The 18,800-nt window shown below is 44.9% G+C and overlaps 1 protein-coding gene across 1 annotated transcript; it reads left to right on the top strand.

Annotated features, from left to right (window-relative positions):
* Positions 1-1,664: 1,664 nt before the first annotated feature.
* LOC125630275 (uncharacterized) lies at positions 1,665-3,664 on the top strand. Its single transcript, XM_048835975.2, has 2 exons — positions 1,665-2,401; positions 2,990-3,664. The coding sequence occupies exons 1-2, from the start codon at positions 1,819-1,821 to the stop codon at positions 3,544-3,546; spliced, it is 1,140 nt and encodes a 379-aa protein (XP_048691932.2). The 5' UTR covers positions 1,665-1,818; the 3' UTR covers positions 3,547-3,664.
* Positions 3,665-18,800: the final 15,136 nt, after the last annotated feature.

Genomic DNA, 18,800 nt, shown 5'->3' with positions numbered 1-18,800 from the left:
ACCCAAAGCAACACTACTTGAAGAAGAAGAAAGAGAGGTTACTCACCCTTTGCAGTAATTGTAGTTCTTCAAGATGTGTGTCCCTATGGCTGCTCCACTACCCGCCCTCCTTCACCTCTGCTTCAGAGTTTCTTGGTGGGACTTCGCAGTAGTAAAGAAACCGGGGGCAGTTCACCCACCCAGCCCTATAGAGCTTCAGCACGGGACATGAGGATGTTTAGAGTGCATGTGTGAGCCGAATGGATGTTGCTAATGAAAATCTCTGATTGAGGGCACTTGGGGCATATGCACACTTGAAGTGGATCACTCACAGGGACATACATCTTGAAGAAATACATTTACTGCACAAGGGTGAGTAACCTTTCCTTCTGCAATTTCCTATTTGAGTTCCTTCAGAACTCTTGGGTGAATACCATCTGGTCCTGGTGACTTATTACTGTTTGATATATCAGTTTGTTCTAAAACATCTTCTATTGACACATCAGTGTGAAGCAGTATTTCGGAATTGTCATCCAAAAAGAATAGCTGTGATGTGGGCATCTCCCACATCCTCTGAGGTGAAGACTGATGCATAGAATTCATTTAGCTTCTCTGCAATGACCTTGTCTTCCTTGAGTGCTCCTTTAGCACCTTTGTCATTGCTTGGCAGGCTTCCTGCTTCTGATGTGCTTAAAAAAATTCTTACTGTTAGTTTTTGCATCTCTAGCAAGTTGCTTCTCAAATTCTTTCTTGGCTGGCCTTATTATATTTTTACACTTAATCTGCCAAAATTTGTGCTCTTTCCTATTATCCTCACTAGGTTTTGACTTCCAGATTTTAAAGGATGAGGGTTTTTTGCCTCTCATGGCCTCCATTACTCTACTGTTTACCCATGGGGGCATTTTTTTGGTCTTCCTCTTGTCTTTTCTGATTTGGAGTATACATTTAGTCTCAGACTCTATTATGGAGTTTTTAAATGGCTCCTAGGCTGCTTGTGGGCATTTAACTCTTGTGACAGCTCCTGTTAATTTCCACCTAACAAACAGCCTCATTTTTGAGTAGTTCCCCTTTTTAAAGTTAAATGTTACTGTGGTGGGGTTTTTTGGTATTAATCCCCCCAGAAGGATTTTGAATTTAATTACATTATGGACTCTGTTACGGAGCAGTTCGGCTATGGTTACCTCTTGGATCAGATCCTGTACTCCATTTAGGACTAAATCAAGAATTGCCTCTCCCCTTGTGGATTGCAGGACTAGCTGCTCCAAGAGGCAGTCATTTATGGTGTCTAGAAATGTTATCTCGCCATCACACCCTGAAGTGACATTTACCCGGTCAATATGAGGATAGTGGAAATCACTTCTGATTATTGGACTTTCTACTTTTGTAGCCTCTCTAACCTCCCTCAGCATTTCCTGGTGAGGTGGTCAGTAATATAATCCTATTGCTGTACTCTTTTTATTCACACATGGCATTTCTAACCATAGCCCTGGTCTACACTAGGACTTTAGGTTGAATTTAGCAGCATTAAATCGATGTAAACCTGCACCCGTCCACACAATGAAGCCCTTTATTTCGACTTAAAGGGCTCTTAAAATCGATTTCCTTACTCCACCCCTGACAAGTGGATTAGCGCTTAAATCGGCCTTGTTGGCTCGAATTTGGGGTACTGTGGACACAATTCGACGGTATTGGCCTCCGGGAGCTATCCCAGAGTGCTCCATTGTGACCGCTCTGGACAGCACTCTCAACTCAGATGCACTGGCCAGGTAGACAGGAAAAGAACCGGGAACTTTTGAATCTCATTTCCTGTTTGGCCAGTGTGGCAAGCTGCAGGTGACCATGCAGAGCTCATCAGCAGAGGTGACCATGATGGAGTCCCAGAATCGCAAAAGAGCTCCAGCATGGACCGAATGGGAGGTACGCGATCTGATCGCTGTTTGGGGAGAGGAATCTGTGCTATCAGAACTCCGTTCCAGTTTTCGAAATGCCAAAACCTTTGTGAAAATCTCCCAGTGCATGAAGGACAGAGGCCATAACAGGGACCCGAAGAAGTGCCATGTGAAACTGAAGGAGCTGAGGCAAGCCTACCAGAAAACCAGAGAGGCGAACGGCCGCTCCGGGCCAGAGCCCCAAACATGCCGCTTCTATGATGAGCTGCATGCCATTTTAGGGGGTTCATCCACCACTACCCCAATCGTGTGCTTTGACTCCTTCAATGGAGATGGAGGCAATATGGAAGCAGGTTTTGGGGATGAAGAAGATGATGATGAGGAGGAGGTTGTAGATAGCTCACAGCAAGCAAGCAGAGAAACCGGTTTTCCCGACAGCCAGGAACTGTTTCTCACCCAGGACCTGGAGCCAGTACCCCCCGAACCCACCCAAGGCTGCCTCCTGGACCCAGCAGGCGGAGAAGGGACCTCTGGTGAGTGTACCTTTTAAAATACTATACATGGTTTAAAAGCAAGCATGTGAAAGGATTACTATGCCCTGGCATTCGCGGTTCTCCTGGATGTACTCTCAAAGCCTTTGCAAAAGGTTTCTGGGGAGGGCAGCCTTATTGCATCCTTCATGGTAGGACAGTTTACCGCTCCAGGCCAGTAACACGTACTCGGGAATCATTGTAGAACAAAGCATTGCAGTGTATGTTTGCTGGCATTCAAACAACATCCGTTTTTTATCTCTCTGTGTTATCCTCAGGAGAGTGAGATATAATTCATGGTCACCTGGTTGAAATAGAGTGCTTTTCTTCAGGGGACACTCAGAGGAGCCCATTCCTGCTGGGCTGTTTGCCTGTGGCTAAACAGAAATGTTCCCCGCTGTTAGCCACGGGGAGGTGGGAGGGTTGAGGGGGTAGCCACATGGTGGGGGGAGGCAAAATGCGACCTTATAACAAAAACACATGTGCTATGTATGTAATGTTAACAGCAAGGTTTACCCTGAAAGAGTGTAGCCACTGTTTTATAAAATGTGTCTTTTTAAATACCGCTGTCCCTTTTTTTTTCTCCACCAGCTGCATGTGTTTCAATGATCACAGGATCTTCTCCTTCCCAGAGGCTAGTGAAGCTTAGAAAGAAAAAAAAACGCACTCATGATGAAATGTTCTCCGAGCTCATGCTGCCTTCCCACACTGTCAGAGCACAGACGAATGCGTGGAGGCAAATAATGTCAGAGTGCAGGAAAGCACAAAATGACCGGGAGGAGAGGTGGCGGGCTGAAGAGAGTAAGTGGCGGGCTGAAGAGAGTAAGTGGCGGGCTGAAGACAGGGCTGAAGCTCAAATGTGGCGGCAGTGTGATGAGAGGAGGCAGGATTCAATGCTGAGGCTGCTGGAGGACCAAACCAGTATGCTCCAGTGTATGGTTGAGCTGCAGCAAAGGCAGCGGGAGCACAGACTGCCACTGCAGCCCCTCTGTAACCAACCGCCCTCCTCCCCAAGTTGCACAGCCTCCACACCCAGACGCCAAAAACGCGGTGGGGGGGCCTCCAGCCAACCAGCCACTCCACCACAGAGGATTGCCCAAAAAAAAGAAGGCTGTCATTCAATAAATTTTAAAGTTGTAAACTTTTAAAGTGCTGTGCTTAAAGTGCTGTGTGGCATTTTCCTTCCCTCCTCCACCACCCCTCCTGGGCTACCTCGGTAGTCATCCCCCTATTTGTGTGATGAATGAATAAAGAATGCATGAATGTGAAGCAACAATGACTTTATTGCCTCTGCAAGCGGTGATTGAAGGGAGGAGTGGCGGGTGGTTAGCTTACAGGGAAGTAGAGTGAACCAAGGGGCGGGGGGGTTTCATCAAGGAGAAACAAAGAGAACTTTCACACCGTAGCCTGGCCAGTCATGAAACTGGTTTTCAAAGCTTCTCTGATGCATACCGCGCCCTCCTGTGCTCTTCTAACCACTCTGGTGTCTGGCTGCACGTAACCAGCAGCCAGGCGATTTGCCTCAACCTCCCACCCCGCCATAAACGTCTCCCCCTTACTCTCACAGATATTGTGGAGCACACAGCAAGCAGTAATAACGGTGGGAATATTGGTTTCGCTGAGGTCTAAGCGAGTCAGTAAACTGCGCCAGCGCGCCTTTAAACATCCAAATGCACATTCTGCCACCATTCTGCACTTGCTCAGCCTGTAGTTGAACAGCTCCTGACTACTGTCCAGGGTGCCTGTGTATGGCTTCATGAGCCATGGCATTAAGGGGTAGGCTGGGTCCCCAAGGATACATATAGGCATTTCAACATCCCCAACAGTTATTTTCTGGTCTGGGAATAAAGTTCCTTTCTGCAGCTTTTGAAACAGACCAGAGTTCCTGAAGATGCAAGCGTCATGTACCTTTCCCGGTCATCCCACGTTGAAGTTGGTGAACCGTCCCTTGTGATCCACCAGAGCTTGCAGCACTATCGAAAAGTACCCCTTGCGGTTTATGTACTCGGCGGCTTGGTGCTCCGGTGCCAAGATAGGGATATGGGTTCAGTCTATGGCCCCACCACAGTTAGGGAATCCCATTGCAGCAAAGCCATCCACTATGACCTGCACATTTCCCAGGGTCACTACCCTTGATATCAGCAGATCTTTGATTGCGTGGGCTACTTGCATCACAGCAGCCCCCACAGTAGATTTGCCCACTCCAAATTGATTCCCAACTGACCGGTAGCTGTCTGGCGTTGCAAGCTTCCACAGGGCTATCGCCACTCGCTTCTCAACTGTGAGGGCTGCTCTCATCTTGGTATTCATGCGCCTCAGGGCAGGGGAAAGCAAGTCACAAAGTTCCATGAAAGTGCCCTTATGCATGCGAAAGTTTCGCAGCCACTGGGAATCGTCCCAGACCTGCAACACTATGTGGTCCCACCAGTCTGTGCTTGTTTCCCAAGCCCAGAATCGGCGTTCCACAGCATGAACCTGCCCCATTAGCACCATGATGCATGCATTGGCAGGGCCCATGCTTTCAGAGAAATCTGTGTCCATGTCCTGATCACTCACGTGACCGCGCTGACGTCGCCTCCTCGCCCGGTATCGCTTTGCCCGGTTCTGGTGCTGCATATACTGCTGGATAATGCGTGTGGTGTTTAATGTGCTCCTAATTGCCCAAGCGAGCTGAGCGGCCTCCATGCTTGCCTTGGTATGGCGTCCGCACAGAAAAAAGGCGCGGAACGATTGTCTGCCGTTGCTCTGATGGAGGGAGGGGCGACTGACGACACGGCTTACAGGGTTGGCTTCAGGGAGCTAAAATCAACAAAGGGGGTGTCTTTACATCAAGGAGTATTTCAGGCAGGACTTCACGGAGGGTTCCAATAAGAAATGGTGCACCTAAGTTATTGTTCTTATTGGAACAAGGAGGTTAGCCTGGCCTCTGATTGATACATGGCTAGATTTACCTCGCTGCACCTTCTCTGTGAGTGACTGCAGTGTGACCTAGAGGAATGAGTCCCCTAGACAGGGGAGGAGGCAAATGAGTACAAAACAAATCTGGTCTATTTCTTGTTTTGATCCACTCCATCTATCTTTTACATCTTTGGCTGGCATCAGACGGTGCAGAAGGACTGCATGCCATCCACATCTCATGGCTGCTCGGCAGAAGATGGTACAGTACGACTGCTAGCCATCCTCATCTCTTGCTTGCCTGGCAGAAGATGGTACAATACGACTGCTAGCAATCCTCATCTCTTGCCTGCCCGGCAGAAGATGGTACAGTACGACTGCTAGCAATCCGTATCGCCTGCCTGCTCGCCATAAGACGGTTCAATAGGACTGACTGCAGGACTAAAGAGAATGACCTGGTCAAGTCACTCCAGTCACTCCACTTAGTCCCTGTGCCCATGTCTGCCCAGGCGCTCCCAGCCGACGTGGCCAGGAGCACCTCGGACACGACGAGGACGGCTACCAGTCGTACTGCACCGTCTGCTGCCAGAAGGCAAGGGGTTGCTGCTACTGTGTAGCAAAGCCGTACCGCGTCTGACAGCACCCAGGAGACATAGGGTGATGGTTACCTGAGCGGGCTCCATGCTTGCTGTGGTATGGTGTCTGCACAGGTAACTCAGGAAAAAAGGCGCGAAACGATTGTCTGCCCTTGCTTTCACGGAGGGAGGGAGGGAGGGAGGGAACGGGGGCCTGACGATATGTACCCAGAACCACCCGCGACAATGTTTTAGCCCCATCAGGCATTGGGATCTCAACCCAGAATTCCAATGGGCAGCGGAGACTGCGGGAACTGTGGGATAGCTATCCACAGTGCAATGCTCCGGAAGTCGACTCTAGCCTCGGTACTGTGGAAGCACTCCGCCGAGTTAATGCACTTAATGCACTTAGAGCATTTTCTGTGGGGACACACACACTCGAATATATAAAACCGATTTCTAAAAAAACGACTTCTATAAATTCGACCTTATTCCGTAGTGTAGACATACCCATAGCAATCCTATGGTACACTTTGTTTCATTTAAGATTTTTTTCCTGATTTTGACTATATGCTTCCTTTTATATATAGTGTCACTCCCACCAGGGTGACCTACTCTCTCATTCCAATAATATTTTATACCCTGGTATTACTGCCCCCCATTGATTATCCTCATTCCACCAAGTTTCTGTGATGCCTATTATATCAATATCCTCATTTAGTGCCAGGCAGTCTAGTTCACCTCGAGTAGTATTTAGACTTCTAGCATTTGTATATAAGCACAGGTACATTTTGGTCAATATTCAGTTGTTTGCCTTCATGTGTTATTTTTAAATGGGACTTCAGTTTGTTTGACTGTTCCTCACTAGCTCCTACCTGTACTTTACCAAGTTTTTTTCTGTCCTCTTTACTAGGATATAGAGTTCTCTCTTTAGTAAATTCATTCCTAACAGACTTCTCTCCCTGAACCATGTGCTCCTCCACACCTTTTTGGCTTTCCCCCAGCCCTTTGTTTAAAAAACCTTCTGCAACCTTTTTGATTTTATGTTCCATTGTGACTCCCATATGGGCCAGTCCTTCATCAGAAGATGCCCCAGTTCCTAATAAACCTAAATCCCTACACTGTTGTCTCGTCCACACGTTGAAACACTGCAGTTCTGTGTGTCTTACTAGCCCTGCACATGGAACTGGAAGCATTTCAGAAATGCTATCGTGGAAGTCCTGAACTTTAATCTCTTATCTAGCAGCCTAAATTTGGCCTCCAAGACCTCTCTCCTACTTTTCCCTATGTCTGGTACTTACATGTACCACCTACATATGTCAAGACCTCTGGCTCCTCCCCAACACTACCTATAAGGCTGTCTAGATGAAATTTTAGTAGCTCTCAGCTTATATATATAAATATATACATTATCTCTAAAAGCAATTTGATTACTCTAGGATGCACTGTGCAGCAAAGTATAATGAAAAATGGAAAAGCCCACAGTATCCAATTAAAAGACTGCTTCACTTTATTGTTTATTGGACAAACTCATTCTTAATGGAACCACCATAGGAAAACCAGTCATAGTACAGACACACTACATAGAGCTGGTTATGTTTTCAAATTCCTAGTGATTAAGCCATTTAGGATGAGCCAAAAAAAAAACAACCTAACCCCTCCAGGACAATGCCTCCATTCACTGATAGCATTGTGTAAGTCTGTTTGTTCAAAATAGCCCTCTTTTCCTTCCTATCTGACTGCATCTAGGCAACTGTGTTCAGTAAATTGTTCAGTTTCAGGAAAGAGAGTGACTAAGTAAAGGTCAGGCTCTGTTATGTCACTTTGTGACCCAGGAGATTAAGAATTTTTTAAAACTGAGTGTGAACGGAAGTGGGAGGGAGTGTGTTTGCACATTTGCTACTGATATGACCCAGCAATGGCCCCTAAACACGCCCACTAGGCTAATTATTCTTCCTTAGCAGGAGTGGCTTGAACAAGTAAGTCACATTACAGCTTACATTTATTATGGCAAAGCTAAATATCCAAGTATTCCAGAACCATACATATTGCCCCACAGCCCAAGCAAAAAATGGGCACACATGTATATGCACCTGTATTCTGGTAACACGTTTGGTTGTCTCCAGACTTTGCACATTACTCCTGAGGGAGTTCTGCACCAAAAAATTAAAAATTCTGCACACAATATTTTAAAATTCTGCAAAATTCTGCAAATGTTATTTGTCAAAATAACACTATATAATCATGCCAGTTTCAATTATTCTGGTAATTTATTTCAGAATACCTGTCAGCCAGTAGGTCTGTAACAAAACAGACACGCACGAAAATTCCCCCAGGAGTAGAGAGTTAAAAAACCCCTTATGACAACCCAGTTCCTGTTTCTCTGGCTCCTCCTCCCCAGAGCCCCATCAGGTGGCCAGACACTCACACCTCTACCCCCAAGAGCCCAGCCATTCCCCTGCCCCCCCACATCCAGACACTCACACCCCTACCCCCCAGAGGCCAGCCATTGGGCCCCCTTGGCCCAGACTGGGCTCTGAGGGGGGAGAGGGTGTGAGTCTCCCCTTTCTCCCACCCCCCCCGAGCCTAGCCGTCCCATCCCCACCCCCGCTCAGACACTCACAGACCCTACCCTCCTCGAGCCCAGGGATCCAGAGGGAGAAACAGCCTGATGCTGGGTCCTGGGCTTGCAAGGAGTTTCCTGCACACCACCTCCTTCCTTCAGAGTACGCTTGGAATTGCAGCTGCTGGGAACCCTCCAGTTTCCTCCCTCTGTCCCAGGCCTTTTCTTCTATTTGCGAACTGGGCGCTGCCGGGTTCAACAGCCCCTAGTGGTGGCCAACATCTCTGCAGCACGTTTCTGTGGGGGAAAAAGGAAAATTCTGCACACACATTAATTTCTGCAAAATTCTGCATTGTGCAATGGCATAGAATTCCCCCAGGAGTAGCACATGTTTCATACCAGTCTGACTTGTGTAATTCATTGGACATTTTCTGTAACAATTGTGGATTTTTACTTCAGAATGTCTTCTTTTGTTACAAATTGTTGGTACTAAGCATTCTGCTATCTTGTGGCTTCCCCACTTCACTTCTAGGCTAAGTTTATGTTCTATATTAACTCTTACCTATGGTGGGATCAATGTTGCGGAGTATTGAACACTACCTGCAGAGCCTCTGCACCTCCTATGAAAGTCAGTGGGTGTTGTGGGTGTTCAGTACCTCTCAGGCCTTATCTACACAGTAAAGTTTTACCAGTTATACCAATATAGTTATACAGGTATACAAGCATAACTCCCTATTTGGACACTCTTATTTTAGTATGGCTTTTTTATTTTTCAGTTTAGCTTAAACTCCTGCCTAAGCAATATAAATTAACCTGAAAAAAGATCCTATTATATTGGAATAAGAATGTCTAACATGGGTTATACCAGTTTAACTTTATTGGTTTAAATTCTCACCTTAAGTTATATTGAAAAAACTCCCGTGTTTTTCTGACAAGGCCTCAAAATGTGTTCCTTTGTCAATTCCTTGGCTAAGCATTTAGTGCCTACCTTACATTTAGTTTTTGACTACCACATAGACCAAATATCCTTTTTGTTGGGACTCTCTTGTCTCTATTATTTGCCATCTTGGATCTCAAAGAAAGCCACAGTTTAATAACATAAATATACCTATTTGGATACCATGCTCATCAACATATTATATATTATTTATCAATATTCATTACCTGAATTTAGGGCCAGATAATATCTTATTATTGAAAAACCCAATAACAATGTACTTCACCCTGTCAGAAGTTTTATCTGGATTTGGAAATAGTAAAATTATTCCTAGTTTTGTTTCATTCTCTTAAGTAGATACTCTTGAAGGTTAATCTTCAAATGAGTTGATTCCTGCAGGCATTAAATACTGGGTATTTTTAGCCCACCTATTATATCAAAACATCATATCCCATTGTCAAACTATGCAATAGTATCTTCCATCTATATTTCATAGGGAAATTGGGATAGTTATCTATTTATTCTTTTTGAATTCAGGTAGCTTTTTATAATCCCTGTAAAGGCTTGACAAATGGAAAACTCTACAGAGCAAATGGAAAATCTCTAAAAAGCAATGGAGAGGCTTCTTCCAGAAAAAAAGTTTTGTAATTTTGCAATACAGTGCAAAAACTTGAAAAGAGCATGGTGGAAGAACCTGTGATTTATTGGCCTTGATATAAGCCTTGAAGAGTGAAATCTGGAAAGAACTTGTAGAAAAACTGCTTAGAGATTTATTCTCATTAGACATGAAAGTCCCTCATGGTGCAGGGAGACACAACTCAGCCATCACTGGCTAGAAGCCTAATTAGAACTCTTAATATCCAAGTGTCTGAACAATATAGAGAGGAATCTGGTCCTGTTGCTTGATCAACAGCATCAAAATCAGCACTAGAGTTCTACAAAAGTTTAATTCTATCCAGACTGCAGCCAGAAAATATAAAGGAGAAGAAAATAATTTGTCAAGGTCAAAGAGTGTGATTCCCTATCAGACGGGTGTTGAAAGGGAGAACAAAATGTGTATTTTCACCAGACTTTGCACTTAATTTGAATGTTACAGATTCAAAAATAATAACCGTCACAAGTCTCTCACGTACAGTCAATACTGATCTTCACTGAAACTCAGAGATGAGCAGTGAACTAACTGAACAAATACAAGTGATAAATGTCATGTTTAAAGATCTCCTCGGTGAACAGGTTGAAGAATGGAACCAAAAGAGGGAAATAAACTCTGTTAAAGGTGGATGCTGGTGGTAAAATGCTACATCAAAATGCCAGGATCAAAATATTTGACTCAGAAAGGTTTTAAACAAAATCTTATTTCAGACACAAGGACCTGTTTTCTTTGATAGCTTAAAAAAGCATACACACAATTTGGGACTGTGGTCATGCAAAGTATATTGGTGGGAGGGAAGAAGGAGGTAGGTGCTTTCTTACAGGATAATATATGCAAGGGTATGCTCTGCTCTGTAATATTCTCTACAAGTGAGTTCAATAAAATACAAGGTAGCAGACAGAATATCCACACAGAACTTACACATTAAAGATGAAAGGCCATGTCAAGGTTCCTCCCCCACTCTGAACTCTAGGGTACAGATGTGGGGACCTGCATGAAAACCTCTTAAGCTTACTTTTACCAGCTTAAGTTAAAACTTCCCCAAGGTACAAACTATTTTACCCTTTGCCCTTGGACTTCCACTGCCACCACCAAACTTTATCTGGGTTCCTGAGAAAACGTTGTTTGTAAACGTCTTTCCCCCAAAAAAACCTCCCAACCCTTGCACCCCACTTCCTGGGGAAGGTTTGGTAAAAATCCTCACCAATTTGCATAGGTGACAACAGACCCAAACCCTTGGATCTTAAGAACAATGAAAAAGCATTCAGTGTTCTTACAAGAAGACTTTTAATAGAAGTAAAAAAGAATCACCTCTGTAAAATCAGGATGGTAAATACCTTACAGGGTAATTAGATTCAAAACATAGAGAATCCCTCTAAGCAAAACCTTAAGTTACAAAAAAGACACACAGACAGGAATATTTATTCTATTCAGCACAGCTATTTTCTCAGCCATTTAAAGAAATCATAATCTAACACATACCTAGCTAGGTTACGTACTAAGTTCTAAGACTCCATTCCTGTTCTGTCCCCAGCAAAAGCATCACACAGACAGACACAGACCCTTTGTTTCTCTCCCTCCTCCCAGCTTTTGAAAGTATCTTGTCTCCTCATTGGTCATTTTGGTCAGGTGCCAGCGAGGTAACCTTTAGCTTCTTAACCCTTTACGAGTGAAAGGGTTTTTCCTCTGGCCAGGAGGGATTTTAAAGGTGTTTACCCTTCCCTTTATATTTATGACATAGGGAAATATTACTCTTCTTATTTTATAACTGGGGTACTGAATCACAGTGAAATGACATGCTTAGGGCCCCACACAAAGCTTGTAGCAAAGTTAGAATTGAACCCTTATTTTTTGAGGCCCCAGCCAATGCCTTAGCCACAAGACTAAGACTTCTTCCACTGCTTATTGATATTATATGTCAATAGACAGGAAAGGCCTACTTGTTGAAGGGTAACTTACATCTCCTCTGATGTGTAACCTTTACTTTACCTGGAAAAGTGGATAATTGCCTACGTTCCCAAGTTGCCTGATGTTGAGGAGGATCCATACTTAGAGAACTATAATATTCCTGGTGGAGAAGCCCCACTCACCGAATCCCTGTTGAAGACATCAGGGCCCAGATGCTTAAAAGTATTCCAGTGCCTTGTCCCATTGAACTCAGTGGTCTGGGCTTCAAGCACAATGCGGTTCTTGTCCAAGACTAAGGCTCCTTGGCTGCTATGGTAATACAAATAAATAATATTCAAAATAGAAGTGAACAGGAGTAGGAGGGGTTTGAATTCAACCTCCCTCTCAGTTCTTTGAATAAAAAGGAGGTTTTTCTTTTTTCTTTTTCTTTTTTTAGCAGTTGCCAGAATCAGACCCAGTACTGAATATTACAAGCTGAATATTTATGGGTTTGTTTGCTGAGTCTTCTGCTAAAATGAACAAGAAAGGAGAAAAAGTGAGCATCCTTCTTCATCCAGAGCGTTACAATACTCCCAATCCACAGCTTTTTTTTCCAGTAAGACCCATTGTCCAGCACTTCATTTTAAAAAATTGTTCATGTGGGTAGACATCAGAATACTTTTATTCCTCTTAGAGAAATATTACTATGAAAACAGTTTGGGACACCCTGACGTAAGCAAACTAGCTTATGCAAGGAACTTGTAATGGTACGGCCATTCCCCTCTAGGTCCCTAGCACAAATTGGACCAAGTCATATTGCCTGAAAGTTGTTACTGTGTGGTTAGTGGTCTGCATCCAGCCCTCAGGGAAGAGGTGTGCACAACACAAAAACCATCATCCCAGCTGGTACTATTGCTATAGTCTCAGTGGAGAAGCCAAGAACTGAGAGGGCACACCCACATTCGGATGGAAGTTTGGTTCTGCAAGGTTGCCAGCCTGGCAAATTTCATGAGCATGAACTACATTGAAGGTAAGGGGAAAAAATATCAAGCCAGCATCTGCAATATGGGCTCATTACTACAAGGTGCCAGGTGCTCTCAGCTCCTCTTGAAGTTAGTGGCAGACCTTGCAGGATCAAGTTTTACATAAGTCTTGAAAAATTGTCTTGTGGGGGTGATTTTTCTTTAAAGTCTGAATTTGGCCCTAACCTTGGAACTTGCCCTACCAACACATCAAACTATTCTACTAGCTAAGAAAGCAAATCTATACTGTGTGTTTGAGAATGGACATTTATTTGTGTTACAAAAGTAAAATCATAGTTAACCATATTACCCCTCATCTGCATCTGGACATCCAGACAAGCACATAACAACTGATCTTTCTCAGCTTAGTTTTATCTTTTTTTTTTTTACCAGTTTACTAACAAATTAGATGTCTAGACCTTACATTCAGCAACCACTCTACATGCAACATTTAAAATCAAACTTAAAACTTCCTTTCTAAAGCCTAGATTCATAAATTATTTTTACTAGCCACTCGTGGCAAGTATTATCTAGCCATTTTATGTTTTGTAACCTGGGAAAACCCTTTTTCTGTCTAATAAGTAAGGCTGTGATTGTTTCACAGAGGTCATGGATGTCACAGATTCCATGACTTTCTGCAACCTCCGTGACTTCCGCAGCAGCTGGTGTGGCTGACTTCAGGGCCAGCTGCTCGGGCGCCCCATGGCCAGCAGCACCAGCCACTGCTGGAGTGACCCAGGGCCAGCTGTTTTGATGGTACCTGGGGCCTGCCGCACCAGCTGCTGCTCAGGAGGCCGTGGGCAGCTGGCTCTGGGGACTGCCCAAGCAGCGGCTGGTGTGCCTGATCCTGTGGACTGCCTGAGCAGTGGTCCTGGGGGTGGCCCCAGGGAGCATCTGAGCAGTGGTCCTGGGGGTGCCCTGGGGACCACCCAAGAAGCAGTGGTCCCAGGGCAGCTGGCGCAGTGGCCCCAGGGGTGCCTGGAGGCTGTCCTGAGAGCGGTTCCTGGGAGCAGTGGCTGGGAGGCAGTCAACCTCCAGCACTGGAGCAGGCCTCCTCCCCACCCACCCCCAGCAGGGGACCCCAGAGCAGCGAGGCCCCAAAAGTAGATATTTAGTCACAGGTATTTTGGGTAAAAGTCATGGACAGGTCACGGGCCATGAATTTTTATTTATTGCCCGTGACTTGTCCATGACTTTTACCAAAAATACCAGTGACTAAATCTTAGCCTTACTAATAAGTGTTAGCAAGGAGCCTTTCTGATAATCCACCGCTTACCTGTGGCTCTTTTTCAAAAATAACAATCAGAGTTATTTTATAGATATTATAGTCAGAGTTAATAGCATCACCTATTATAAGGTTGCACAACATTTCCTGTTGTAATAACCTGTTTTCAGTTGCTTGTAATATTGCCAAAGTAACCATTTGGGCTGAAATTGTCCATGCTGGATATCTGCCTCAGGTTGATTTTTTTTTAATTTCACCAAAAATGGTTTCACCATTTCCAAGAATGAGGCTAAGGGAAAATATGATGCGATGCCTATCTTAAAAACTTTTGGCAACTTTTTCTTTGAAGAGTTATAGCAGCCCCATACTTTGGAGCAAGCACTTGAAATTTGGCTGGGGGAGACTTTTGTGTCAGAGATGTGCTGTTTGCCATCCTTGTGAAAATCCACCCAGATTTGGTCAATTCACAAACCATTGAAAAAACACAGTTCGCACATGCTAAGTAGAGACTTCTTAGATTTTACTAGTGAAATTCCCTGAAGATTCCATCCACATTAAGCATACGCCAGCCCAGGACAGCGTGGGATTTCTCAGCAGTGGCATCTCTGGGCTGTTTTGGGCCATGCCACGTCTGGATCCAGGCATGTGAACTTACAGCAGGGCCTTAGGGAAAATGGCACCCTAGGTGAACTTGTATTTTGGTGCTCCCCCCATAACCCTTGGCCTCTACAGGCTCCTCCCACCCCATCACTTCTGGGCTCCACTGTCTCCCGCAGTGTTTAATTTTAGGGCTGTCGATTAAGTGCAGTTTACTCACGCAATTAACTAAAAAACATAAGTCACAATTAAAAAAATTAATCACAATTAATTGCAGTTTTAATTGCGCTGTTAAACAGTAGAATGCCAATTGATATTTATAAAATACTTTTGGATGTTTTCTACATTTTCAAATATATTGAGTTCAGTTACAACACAGAATACAAAGTGTACAGTGCTCACTTTATATTATTATTTTTATTACAAATATTTGCACTGTAAAAATGATAAACGAAAGAAATAGTATTTTTCAATTCACCTCATACAAGTACTGTAGTGCAATCTCTTTATCATGATAGTGCAACTTACAAATGTAGAGCCTTTTGGTTACATATCTGCACTCAAAAACAAAACAATGTAAAATGTTAGAGCAGACAAGTCCACTCAGTCCTACTTCTTGTTCAGCCTATCGCTAAGAAAAACAAGTTTGTTTACATTTACGGGAGATATGCTGCCTGCTTCTTATTTACAATGTCAGCTGAGTGAGAACAGGCATTCCCATGGCACTTTTGTAGCCAGCATTGCAAGGTATTTACGTGTCAGATATGCTAAACATTCGTATGCCCCTTTATGCTTCGGCCACCATTCCAGAGGACATGCTTCCATGCTGATGACACTCGTTAAAAAAAATGTGTTAAATTATATTTGTGACTGAACTCCTTGGTGGAGAATTGTCTGTCTCCTGCTCTGTTTTACCTGCCTTCTGCCATATACTTCATGTTATAGCACTCTCGGATGATGACCCAGCACGTTTTTCATTTTAAGAACACTTTTTTCAAATATATTTATTTCAGTTACAACACAGTGTGTACTTAATGGTTAATCTGCCATTAAAACTACAAAACCACTGTGTTGGGAACATCCCTGGGACGGGGAAGAGTGCAGTGAGTCTGCATGCAACTCTCCTACCCGCTGCGGCCCGCATTGCCACTCCTGTTGAGATGGTGGGGCAGGCACATGGGGGAGCTGATCTCACACCCATTTATCTCCTGTGCACCCTACTGCCTGACTTTGGGGAGGCAGCCCCTGGGACCAAGCGAGTGAAGCTTCTGACAGAGGAGCAGGGAGGACCCTTACCTGTGATGGGGATAGGGGCCACAATTTAAAGATTCCCCCCCAACAGGTGGGGTCATGCCCCCCCCTTCCCAGACAGCTTCCCCCTTACTCTCAGCTATTTGGTGCATCTGCTGTTCTGCTGTTTGTTTGCCTCTCTGCAGGGGAGGGAGGGCTTGGCAGGTAAATCCTGGCAAAAAACTTGTTGGGGGGAGGGTATGTGATCGTGCATGCCCCCCCCATGTGTCATCTCTCTGCAGGGATGGGATGGATGGGAGCAGGCTGCAGCACACCTGGTTAGCATGGTGCTCATCTATGCAGAGCTAAGTGTGCGCTCCCGCCCGCAGTGCTGGCAGACAGAGCAAGCCCTTTCCTGGACAAGTGGGGCCTTTAAGGGAGGTTAGTGCAGCAGGCTCACCCCCATCACAACCTAGGTAGCAGGGAGGCTGCTCCAGTTCCCCAGCTGGGACACAGAGGCAAGCTGCTGACACACACATCCCGCCTCCTCTCCCTCCCCTCAACCTCAGCCACCCATCCCAGAGATCAGAGTGGGAGCCTCTTCCAGCCCAGCCCCACTCCCCATGGCTTCCAACGCAGGAAGCCCACTGTTCTGGGAGAGTGGGGAGCCCAGAGCACCCACTCCTGCTGCTCCCACTGGATGAGTTACCCAACAGAGTGTCTAGTCAAGTTGCAGCTTGGGGCTGCTCTCTCCAGCGATGCATGTCTCTCTCCCTGGCTGGCTGGCTGCCTCCATAAGCCCAGCTGGCTCTCAGTCAGCAGGTCAGGTCACATGGGAGGTAGCAAACGCATCCCCTTCAGTATGTCACCCTGGCTGATTGCCCTGTTCAAAGTGCCTGCTCTTCTGTGTTCTCATTGTCCTCCCCGATGAGCCGAGGCAACGTGGAGGATGAAGCTGCCGGATTCAAATGCAGAGAGATGGGGAGAGTACCTTGGGACAAGGAGGTTGGGGGAAAACTAGGACTGGAGGCTGGCAGGGGACTGGGGAAGATGGAAATGGACTAAGAGTTGGGATGAAGTGGGAGACTGGGACTGGTTGGGTAAGGAGACAAGGACTTGGAGCTCAGGGGACTGGAAGAAAGTAGGTGCAAGGGGAGGAAGATTTAGGATGATGTTACTGGAATACTGTGTCCAGTTCTGGTGCTCACAATTGAAGGAGGTTGTTGATAAATTGGAGAGATTTCAAAGAGCCACAGGAATGATTAAAGAATTAGAAAACGTCTTATAGTGACAGACTCAAAGAGCTCAATCTATTTAGCTTAACAAAGGGAAGGCTACGGGGTGACTTGATTACAATTATAAGTATCTACGTGAAGAACAAATATTTAATAAATGAGCACTTCAATCTAGCAGAGAAAGGTATAACATGATCCAATTGCTAGACTGGAACTAAGGCTTAATTTTTTAATGGTGTGATAGAGTAATTAACCATTGGAACCATTTTCCAGTGGATCCTCCATCACTGACAATTTTTAAATCAAGATTGGATGTTTTTCTAAAAGATCTAGGAATGATTTTGGAGGCATTCTGTGGTTTGTCTTGACTAAGGCTGTTGGCTAATGCAGTTGAATGGTGCCCCAGAAAATTGGATTCTGCCCCTGCTTGGTACCGTGGCTCTTAGAAGAGCATGAGTTCTTTGATGAGCTCCCAGTACTAGAACATCCTGGTGCCTCAAAGTGACTCTCTTTGGAACCTGAGGTCGCCAATACCGTTGTTCTCTAAGGTGACTGGGATCTATTCAACGAGATGTTCTCTGGTGGGAGATGCAGAACTCCATTTACTTGGAGCCCTGTCAGTACCTTCATCCCGTGAAGATCCCAGTAAGCAGGATACAGAGATCAATGGGGCAATAAGTGCACTTGAAGGCTGGTGTACAGGGGTGTCCGCTGATCCTGGCTCTGAAACTGGTCTTTGTGCTTGCTCCATCATAAGAAGCCTGAATGTTACCTATTTTTTCTAGACCAGCTCTTGAAAGAAGTGCTGATCTTGGTTGGTGTGTGGGTGTCTCCCAAACCGTGGAATGCCTGTTGCTAACAGGGCGAGACTCCCAGCCAGAAAAGCAGCTCTTAAAGCTTGGGGATCCCAGCATAACCAGTGACAACTACCTTCACGGAAAAGCCCCTCAACGGAGAAAGGGTGTGGGGAGAAAAGATGGGGTAGTCAACAGACAAACCACCAAATAAAAAAAGGGGCATCGAACTAGTAAATTAAACAACTGACTAATTAGAAAGCTAAACTATACTAAGACTAAAATACAAAGCTAAGCTAGAGCTAGGCTGAAAGCGGGCATGCTAGATGTTCTGGCTCAAGCGGTAGGGTTGTTGAGAAGGAACTGAGGGTGGCTTGCCAGGGGAGATTTATCTATCTTTGGTACAGGGCACAAGAATATCTGGAGCATACGTATAGGCTGAATGGGCACTGCTTCTGAAAATCTCCAACTTGTTCCCTCCAACCCAACTACTAAATGAAATTTTGTAAATCAGATATTTTAAACATTATATCTGATGAATATAGTTGAATACCATGAGTATTTTTTGATAATCTCTGCCTCGGTTCTTATATCATGCCCAATCATAGTGGTGTCTGAGAGCCTGTTCATAAGTCAAATGCTGCATAATTCTATTAGATTATTGTGAACACGTCTGCAAAAAAATACAATATCAAATAGCTAAGGAATTAAATTCCCTATGTGCTGTACATTGCTATTAACTCAAAAGCAATTCCTTCACCTCTTCATCCCCAAAGAAAAAACACAATTG

The sequence above is a fragment of the Caretta caretta genome, chromosome 1 (genome assembly GCF_965140235.1).
Source record: "Caretta caretta isolate rCarCar2 chromosome 1, rCarCar1.hap1, whole genome shotgun sequence".
Classification (NCBI taxonomy): domain Eukaryota; kingdom Metazoa; phylum Chordata; order Testudines; family Cheloniidae; genus Caretta; species Caretta caretta.
This window is presented reverse-complemented; position numbering and strand designations above follow the sequence as displayed.